At 42.2% G+C, this 10524-nt stretch overlaps 1 protein-coding gene across 10 annotated transcripts in view; it reads right to left on the bottom strand.

Annotated features, from left to right (window-relative positions):
* Exd1 (exonuclease 3'-5' domain containing 1) overlaps positions 1–10524 on the bottom strand; it is a 45953-nt gene that overhangs the window by 27058 nt on the left and 8371 nt on the right. For 8 of the 10 annotated variants that reach the window (XM_052726489.1, XM_052726487.1, XM_052726485.1 and 5 more), the window contains 2 exons: positions 10154–10281; positions 4686–4744 (listed from right to left, as the gene is read on the bottom strand). In XM_052726489.1, coding sequence (XP_052582449.1) covers positions 4686–4744; positions 10154–10281 — 187 coding nt within the window. Of the gene's footprint in view, positions 1–4685; positions 4745–10153; positions 10287–10524 lie in introns of all 10 variants that reach the window. The other 2 variants (XM_052726492.1, XM_052726493.1) reach the window with 1 other exon arrangement.

Genomic DNA, 10524 nt, shown 5'->3' on the forward strand with positions numbered 1-10524 from the left:
TTACATTTGAGACAGGTTCTCATTAAACACGGAGCTCACTGATTTGGTTGGACTAGCTGGCCAGCAGCTCCAGGAATCTGCCCGTCTATGCCTCCTCAGCAGTAAGGGTACAGACGTGCATGCTCCCTGCCTTTACCTCGGTGCTGGGGATCCACACTCAGGCCTTCATGCTTGCATAGAAACCATTTTGCTGACTAAGGCATCTTCCCAGCTCCTGGGTCATGTTTTGTTGTTTTTCCTTCCCCCAAGTCAGGATTTCTCTGTGTAACAGCCCTGGCTGTCCTAGATCTCACTCTGTAGATCAAGTTGACCTCAAACTCAGAGTCCACCTGCCTCTGCCTCCCAAGTGCTGGGAAGGCGTGCGCCAACACCTCTGGGTATTTTTTTTTCATCTTTTTAAATTTACAACTTTGACTAACACAAACCAGAGTTTTCACTTATACATATAAATTACCACTGAACATATTTGTTCCTCAGTTTAGTTTTAGCAGAAGTGTAAACACATAACTGGAAGATAAATCACTCAGACCTCAAATGCTAATGAAAAAAAAACCTGCTAAAAGTCAGCTCTCCCTTTAAAGACATACATATGACAGGCATGGTGGTGTCCATCTGTCTTCCCAGCTACTTTGGAAGATAGGGCAGGATTGCGTTGGAGGACAGGCTGAGAAAATTATGGAGACTTTGTCTCTGAATCAGTAACAAATTAAAATGACTCACGCAGCCCCAATTATAAGTTTATATACAACAGAAATGTCAGTGACTCTCCTGAAGTCCGTTTATGAACATGAGGATAGTTACTTCCTTTTTTTAAAATCACTGAGATTATACCTAAACACCATCCTGAGTAGTCCTTAGAAAATGGGAGTCAGACATCCTGTCTTGGTCCTGGGGGTCGGGGGTTTGGGAAGATGCTGTAAGGAAATCGGTTAGTCAATGTTGTCTTAATATTGTTGACAATTCTGTAAAGTTCCTTTTTATGACTATTTCTGTTTAAGCTATTTCACCTTTCGTTTTGAAATCCTTCCCTTTTAAGGAGAAAATGTGACATTGTGAAAATGCCTGTAGGAAAGCCCCTCTTCCCCTTTTCCTTTTAATGACAAATCTAGGTGATTAAGGTTGTGAATTTTTATTTTCGCTTTGTTGTTAATGAGCATTTGTCCTTCAGAATAGGACTATGTGATAATGTTTAAATGGCAAAAACAAAACATGATTTTGTGCAATTAACAAAGCTACTGCAAGAAAAAAGAAAAATAAAACATTTCTTGGTACCACAAAAAAAAAAAAGAAAAGAAAAGAAAAGAAAGTGGGGGTCAGGGGCTGGGTGTGTTGATGGCCTCCTGTAATCCAGGTGGAGAGAGGAGAATCAGGAGTTCAAGATCAACCTTAGCTACAGAGGAAGTTAGAGGCTGCATGGGGTACATGAGCCCGTCTCAAAAATCAAATTGCTGCCAGGCAGTGGTGGCATACGCTTATAATCGCAGCACTTGGGAGGCAGAGGCAGGCAGATCTCCATGAGTTCGAGGCTAGCCTGGTCTACAGAGTGAGTTCCAGAAAAAACAGGGCTACACAGAGAAACCTTGTCTCAAAAAAACAAAACAAAAAAATTCCAGTTGCTATCCCTAAAAGGTTGGCCAGCCTGGCATGGTGGCACACTGAATGAAGCTCGATCCAAATCAGTCTTAATAATAAAAACCAGGAGTCAGATATCAGGGTGAAAGATCAGAGAAGCAGAGCAGCAGCCACAAGAGACTTTTTTTTTTTTTTAGGTTTTTTTTCGAGACAGGGTTTCTCTGTGTAGCTTTGCGCCTTTCCTGGATCTCGCTCTATAGACCAGGCTGGCCTCAAACTCCTGCCTCTGCCTCCCAAGTGCTGGGATTAAAGGCGTGCTCCACCACCGCCCGGCTCACAAGAGACTTTTATCTCTAAGAAGTCTCCGACTGAATAGGGCGTCCTGTCTCTATGAATCCTCAGACTGAATGGGCGAGATCCTATCTCTACCTGCCTTATATTCCTGTCTCCACCTTTCTAGTGCTGAGATTAAAGGCATAAGCCTCCACCGCCCTGTTTTTTATTAGACTGGTTCAATCTTGTATAGCCCAGGGTGGCCTTGAACTCCTGATCTTCCTGCTTCTTCCTCCCAAGTGTTGAGATTAAAGGTGTGTGCCACCCCTGCCTGACCCCTATGGTTAACTAGTGGCTAGTTCTGCCCTCTGATCTACAGGCAAGCTTTATTTGTCAGAACACAAACAAAATACCATACAACATTAGTGGTTCTCTCTTCTAAACCCAAGCATGCTTGTTAAAAGGAAAACTCAAAATCTCTGTCTTATGTCAGAAGAGCTACCTGATAGGGGCCGAAGAAAAACCAAAATTCAGGGACTATTCTATCACTACTAATCTCATGATCCTTTGGTTTCATTTTATTATTAAAACTTTTCTTAAGGTATGAATAGTATATCAAAATTTATAAGATTTTTTTAAACTTTTTGTCATGATCCTAAAGGTTATATAGAGTACTAAAAAAAGGGTATAGAGTTCTAGAAAAAGGGCTTCATCTAGCTTCCTGAACATGATTTCATGTTTGAATCTCTATCAAGTAACTAGGAATTAAGTTTTTGTACACTGGATGTTTATAACAAATTATGGTCCTTTAACCTCTTTGAGATCTGCTGCATATGACATTTAAAATGTTTAAGTTCACTGGAGTGAACCATGACCATGCCTAACAGCAACCTTTGAAGTCTCCAAAAGGAGGATGGGGCCCCATTACGATGATTCCACCTGGACTATGGTGACGCCACTAAGCTGAAAAACACCACTCGAAGATCAGCTTTGGACTACAAACTGCTCAGGACAATTTCAAGATGGCTAGCTGAGATGATCCAGCGTCACAGACTACTCTAGCCAGAACTTGAGACAGGACCTGCACTTTCCCATTACACAGAAACTGGACAACAAATGGTATCGCTACCTCTCCCAAGACTTGACAATTATCCTAATTTTTTTCAGGGTCCCCTAAAGATGCTGTCTCCCCCAGACAGCAGGAAGTATTTTAAAGAACATGAAGCCCATATTCCCAAGAGGAGGGGTGGGCAGTTTTTTTTGGTCATTCAGTGGGTTATGGATAATTGTCATCATTTAGGGGAGTTGGTTACAAGTTGTTACTGGTAAATGTCAGGAAAAAGCTGAACAAAGGAGATTAGATTCAGGGATCTCACTCTAAAAAGAAAAAGGGGGATATAGAAATAGGATAAAAGGGTAGATTACTGAATCTACTTCTAAAAAGCAACTACTAGTTTTAAATATTTTATATTGGCTTGGATTTTTGTATATTGATACAAATTTCAGGTAATTTTTTGTTATACTGTATATATGTCATAGAAATAATAGGATAAAAAGGTAGATTATTACACAGAGAAACCCTGTCTTGAAAAAAACAAAAAAAGGTAGATTATTGAATCTACTTTTAAAAATGCAACTACTCGTTTTAAATATTTTACAGTGATATGGATTTTTGTATAATGACACAAATTTAAGATTATTTTGGTTAGAACATACTGTACATGTGTTTCTACTCTTGTTCAAAGTATTGTACCTATACAGCTCATCTAACAATGTAATGTAAATTTCATACATCCCTATAATCTTACTCTGAAGGGGCTGAGGTAGGAGATATATCTGAGCTCAAGGCTGGAATGGACTATTTGCTACAGCCTTTCTCAAAAATAAGTAAACAAGGCCGGTGAGATGGCTCAGTGGGTAAAAGTGCCTGCCATACAAACCTGGTGACCTGAGCTAGTTCTGGGCTACCCTGGGCTAGCACTAACTGAGCAGACCTAAAGACCTGAGTTTCATATAAGGTTGATACAGTAGTGCACATCTGTAACCCCAGCATTCTTTCTGTGATGGGTGACAGAGACAGGAGAACTGACGAGAAGCTCTGGGTCAGCTGTCCTGGACACAGCACGGTAGCAGAAACGAGCTACCCTGCCTCAAACAGTGTGCAAGAGGAGAACTGACTCCTGAAAGATGTCTGCTGACCTCTACACACTCGCCATGGCACTCATGCCTGCACATACATACATACATACACACACACACACACACACACACACACACACACACACACACACACAAATAAAAGTAAATTTTAAAGCCACCAAAGGGGCTGGAGAGAGAGTTCAGTGGTTGAGAGCTGGCTTTCTTGTAGAGGATCTGGGTTTGATTTCTAGCACCCACATGGCAGCTCACAACCATTTGTAACTCCAGTTCCAGAGGATCTGATGACCTCTTCTGGACTCCATAGGCATTGTGTGAATGGGATGCACAGACATACATGTAAATGAAACACTCATACACATAAGAAGAATATTTTAAAACCTGTTTAAGCCCGGGAGTGGTGGCACACGCCTTTTGTCCCAGCACTCGGGAAGCAGAGACAGGTGGATCTCTGTGAGTTCGAGGCCAGCCTAGTCTACAGAGCGAGATCCAGGAAAGGCTCCAAAAACAACATGGAGAAACCTTGTCTTGAAAAACCAAAAAATAAAAATAAATAATAATAATAATAAAACTACCAAAATACTGTTAATAGGGAAAACATCAAAGGTCTTAAAATCAATTTGTAAGACACAGACACGATATCTATAGAGAAGACCACACTGTAAATGATTGATAGTACTTACTGCAGCACCAAACTTCTGCTGGAACTGACCAATGACTGTGTATGTCACCTCCTCTTCCTCTACAAGAGAAGGATGGCACTGAATGTATCTCTCTTCCTTGACAAGAGAATGGCCCTCTTGCTAATTTTAGACATACTCCTTATCACCTGTTCAGTCCTCACACATCAAACATGGTGAGTACTCGTTACTACCGTTTTGTCAACTGAGAGTAAACCAGAGTCCCACCAAGGATAATCTTACAAACTGAATAGTCTATCATTCCTGTCATAATCCAGTACTGATTCTCTCTTCCTAGGTTTACATACTGAGTATACACTAAGGCCTTTCTGTAGAGATTAATCTAATATTATGTATGCATGTGTATGGTGTGTTGGGTGTGTGAACACACGCTCACATGAATGTGGAGATCATAAAACAATTCTGTAGATTGGGTTCTCTCTTTCTACCTTTATGTGGGTTCTGGGGATTGAACGCAAACCATCCAGCAAGCACCTTTACCCACTGACACATCCTGCCTGCCCAAGTCAAGCCCTTTAAAAAGATATTTCATAACAAAAAGTAACAGTTTAGGGCTGGAGAAATGGCTCAGAGGTTAAGAGCACTGACTGCTCTTCCAGAGGTCCTGAGTTCAATTCCCAGCAACCACATGGTGGCTCACAACCATCTGTAATAAGGTCTGGTGCCCTCTTCTGGTCATACATGCTGTATACATAATAAATAAGTAAACCTTTAAAAAAAAAAAAAGTAACAGTTTAAAATAAATGTTAACACTGCTGGAGTTTTTAAGTCTTTTTATTATTATTATTATTATTATTATTATTATTATTATTATTATTATCTTTTTTGAGATAGGGTCTCACATAGTCCAGGCTAGCCTTGAACTCATTAAGTAGCTGAGGATGCCCTTGAACTTCTGATCTTCCTGCCTCTACTTCCACAGTTTACCCATCTGATGATTTTGGGGATGGAACCCAGGTCATTGTTAACATGACTAAAGTATCTTATCCTGAGTTACATCCCTAGACTCTACCTTAAGAGTTATTTTTTTGGTGGCTGTCTTGGTTATGGTTACTATTCTACTGCTGGGAAGAGACACCATGACCAACTAAACTCTCATAAAAGGAAGCATTTAACTGGAGGCTTGTTTACAGTTTCAGAGGGCTCGTCCATTATCATCACGGCACGGCACAGGACAGTAAGCATGGAGCTGGAGCAGGAGCTGAGAGTTCTACATTCTGATCCACAAGCAGCAGGCAGAGAGACAGTGTGCCTGGTGGTGGGCTTCTGAAACAGTAACGCCCACCCCCAGGACACACCTCCGTCAAGGCCACACCTCCTAATCGTTCAAACAGTTCATCACCTGGGACTAAGTACAAATACATAAGCTACTGGGGCATTCTCATTCAAACTGGCATAGTTACTGAATGGTTAAGAGTTTTTGCTGTTTTTCCAAAGGACCTGAGTGACTCCCAGTGTCCCAGTCCATTTCCTGTTGCCTTCTGATCAAAATGTCTGCCTTCATGCTGCCAAGCTCCCCGCCATGATGATAATGGACTGAACCTCTGAACTGTCAGCTGCCACCTCAATTCAATGTTTTCTTTTATAAGAGTTGCCGTGGTCATGGTATCTCTTCACAGCAATAGAAACCCTAACTAAGACAGCCTCTCAAGATAGTTCAGTTAGTTTAAAGGCGTGGGAGCAGTTGACCTGTTCAATCCCCAGGCCTACATGGTGGAAGGCAAGAAGCAACTTTTGAAGTTGTCCCGACTTCCTCAAGAGCCAGGATGCACACACGCACACACTCACACACACGCGCACACACACACACGCGCACACACACACACACACACACACACACACACAGACACACACACACGCACACACACAAATCCTTTATTTCCTAATCTCTGTAGTGCCACAGGACAACAATCCTCCTCTTCTTTTGCATTTATACACGCTCTCTTTCGCTCGTTTCAAGGTTTTAAAAACTGTCTATTGGTTGATTCCTGAAGCTCTCTTTCCATATGAGACTTCTCATCTCTAGGCTACGGTTTCTATTTGGGGACAGGGCTTCACTATGTAGCCCATGCTGTCCTCCACTTACAATCTTCCCAGCAATATATAATAACCTGAGTGCCAGCATCCTGGCCTTTAACCAAATTTAAATTGACCGAAACTGAATGTTACAGTTGGTTTTAATGTAAACTTGCCACAACAGCCAGGCAGTGGTGATGAACGCCTTTAATTCCAGCACTCGGGAGGCAGAGGCAGGCGGATCTCTATAAGTTCGAGGCCAGCATGGTCTACAAATCAAGTTCCAGGAAAGGCTCCAAAGCCAAACAAAAAAACCCTGTCTCGCAAAAAAAAAAAAAAAATCGCCACAAATTAGAATAACCTGAGTAGGGCATCTTACCAAACAACGGTCCTTATTGCCTTGACTGACGGGGGAAGGCCCACCAAATTGTGGGTGGATCTTCCGGTAGCAGCCCAGATAAAGCATATATCAGAAGGGAGAGTAATTTGGTCTTTTGCTGGCTTGGTCTTCCTCCTGCTGCCGAGTTAATCTACCCTGCTGCTGCTGATTCCTTCATTGGTATCAGAACCAGCATTTCCAAGCTTTCATTATGGACTAGGGAACCAGAGGCTTTCCAGGAAACTTATGGGCTTCTGGCACCAGACTGGGACTACTGAGGCACCCTGCCCTGTGTAACTAGCGGCTGTTGCCCCCTGACCAGTGAGACACAGCTATTATGGAACTACTCCAACTGGGGAAGCATTTAGCCTCAAGGAACTAGTAACTACCGGATTCTCAACTTTTCAGTTGTGACTTATCTGTTGTTACTGACTTGAGAAATTCATTCATACTTAGTCTCCATCCATCTATCCATCTATCCATCGAGCCATCTATCTATCTATCTATCTATCTATCTATCTATCTATCTATCTACCTATCTACCTCATTTTACTGATTCTGTTCCTCTAAAGAACCCTGTCTAATTCACTGAACTTCTGTTCAGGTCTCCAAAACCTTTTCTGCATACAGCTCTTCTCATCTTAGTTTATACAACTCTCTTCATACTTGCAGATGCTAAGGTTCAAACCCCTAAAATCATCTTTGATTCCACGTTATCCTTGCACACCCCTATCTATCTAGTTTGTCAGGATATTCCGCCCCACCTTCAACACACATCTAAAAGTACAGTGCTTCCTACCTACTCTACTGCTACCACTGGAGTCGAGGGCACTGTCCTGATTGGTTTCCCATATTTCAAGCCAATGAGATGGTTCACTGTGTAGGCACTTACTACAGAGCCGGAGAGCCTGAGTTCAATACAGGATGCACATGGTGGAAGGAGAGAAACCCTTCCCTTCAAGGTGGCTCTCTACCACCACATGAATGTCATGACACACATATATCCCCACACACAAATACATGTAACTGAAAATTAAAAACATAAGCTGTGCAGTGGCACACGCCTTTATCCCAGCACCCAGGAAGCAGAGGGAGGCAGATCTCTGTGAGTTTGAGGCCAGCCTGATCTATAAAGTTCCAGGACAGCCAGGACTACAGAAAAAACCCTTTTTCAAAAACACTATTATATATATATATATATATATATATATATATATATATCTCATTATTATTAAACTATATATATTAAACTCAATATATATCATTGAGAAGGAAGATCAGGCATGGTGTCCTTGTTTGTTATCTTAACACTAAGGAGACTGTGGCAGGAGGATTGCCTTGAGTTCCAGGTTATCGTGGATGACAGTGCGAGACAGAATAATGAAAAACAAAGAATTATAATTTCTTCACTAAACTGTCTAGATGTGTTTGTTTGTGTTGTTGGTTGGTTGGTTTTTTTGAAAAAGGGTCTCTCTAGCCCAGGCTGGCCTCAGTCTCTTAGTAATGGGATTAAAGGTGTATATCACAAAAACTAATTTTTATTTTTTGTTTTTTGAGACAAGGTTTCTCTGTGTGGCTTTGGAGCCTTTCCTGGAACTCATTCTGTAGCCCAGGCTGGCCTCAAACTCACAGAGATCCACCTGCCTCTGCCTGGGATTAAAGGTGTGCACCACTACCTCCTGGCTACATTTTTTTTTTTTTAAATGAAAAACCAAAACCCCAAAAGCTCTTCAGTACTTTGCTTCCTTTCTCTCTTCAGAGTCCTATGCCCCTTTAATGGTCCATAAATTTCTCAGTGACCCATCAATCCACCTCATCACCTATTCCTTCTTCTGCTCCATAAATAATGATTTCCTTGCTGATGCTTCGATATCTTGGCATGTCCTACCTCTAGAGCCTTTATATTTTTCTTTTCTCAGTTTAAATACATCTCTCAGCATGTGCTGTATCTCATGCCTATAACCTCAGTCTCATAAGGGCCCAAGGCAAGATTGTTGAAGAGTTTGAGGCTAGCCTGCTAGCTACAGAATGAATCCTGGGCTATAGGAGTGAGACCCTATCACAAAACAACAAAAACCAATTTAAAAATTGGGCATGGTGGCAGGGGATCTGAGTTCAAGGCCAGCCTGGTCTACATAATGAGTTCCAGGACATCCAGAGCTATATATTGAAACCCTGTCTCAAAACAAGAGCCTGGCCGGGCGGCGGCGGCGGCGGTGGTGGTGGTGGTGGTGGTGGTGGTGGTGGTGGTGGTGCACACCTTTAATCCCAGCACTCGGGAGGCAGAGCCAGGTGGATCTTTGTGAGTTTGAGGCCAGCCTGGTCTACAGAGCGAGATCCAGGAAAGGCGCAAAGCTACACAAAGAAACCCTGTCTTGAAAAACCAAAACAAACAAACAAACAAAAAAACAAGAGCCTGGAGTGGCGGCGCTTGTTTTTAACCCTACCACTTGGGAAACTGATGTCAACCTGGGTACATAAGGAGTACCACAGCAGCCAGGACTATCTATGACTAGACTGTGGCTCAAAACAAAGAACAAAGGGAGGCATTTCTCATGACATCCAAACAACTCGATGCCTCCCTCCTTTAGGCCTTTACGCTAATGTTACTACTTCAGCAAGACCTGCCCTGGACACGAGAAAACTTAGAAAGTACATGATCCACAAGCTTACTGTTCGGCTATTCTCAGCATGTGGTAATAGAGTACTAGCATTCTATATATTTTACTCATTTTTTCTTTTTTGAGACAGGGTCTCCTATACCCTAGACTGTCCTCAAACTTGCTATGTAGCCAATTTTATCCTTGAACTCTTGATCCTCTTCTACCTCTTAGTGGTGGGTTTACAGGTGCAGTATGGCACATATTTCCTACTCATTCATCTTATTTAGCATCTTTTGTATCAGAGCTCAGTGAGGGCAGCATCCCCAATCCTGGCAAACAGTATGCATTCCCATGTCAACTAAACACATAATTTATAATACTTGCCTTAATTCACAATTTTATTGTGAGGCACAATAAAAAGAGCCTAGCAAATTCAGAGGTCCAGCACTCACCCGATGGGCAGTATTTGAGGTCACTGAGTAGAGAGCTGGTTGGTGCCTCTGGTGCAGGTGAAGCAGGCTCACATACAGTTAGGTCTTCATCTTTCATTTTCTCCATTCCAGCTCTTTCTGTATTTATGCTATCCTTACAAAAAATCATATTCAGATGAACTTGTCCTTTGTTACCGATGCCATGTATAGATCTCCCTACTCGTTAGCAGCAAAGACTGCAGCCCATTTTCTACACTGCTCACATCCACTGCTTGAGGTGCCACCTAGAGACAGACACACTGACCTGCTTGTTTTTAGTTCCTTAGACCATTTGAGAAGTAAGCAGCTAGTGGACTAGAGTTAAGTCTGTCTCCTCTACTGTGCTCACTTGG

Source organism: Peromyscus californicus, unplaced genomic scaffold (assembly GCF_007827085.1).
Source record: "Peromyscus californicus insignis strain IS unplaced genomic scaffold, ASM782708v3 Scaffold_7__1_contigs__length_154581171, whole genome shotgun sequence".
NCBI lineage: Eukaryota > Metazoa > Chordata > Mammalia > Rodentia > Cricetidae > Peromyscus > Peromyscus californicus.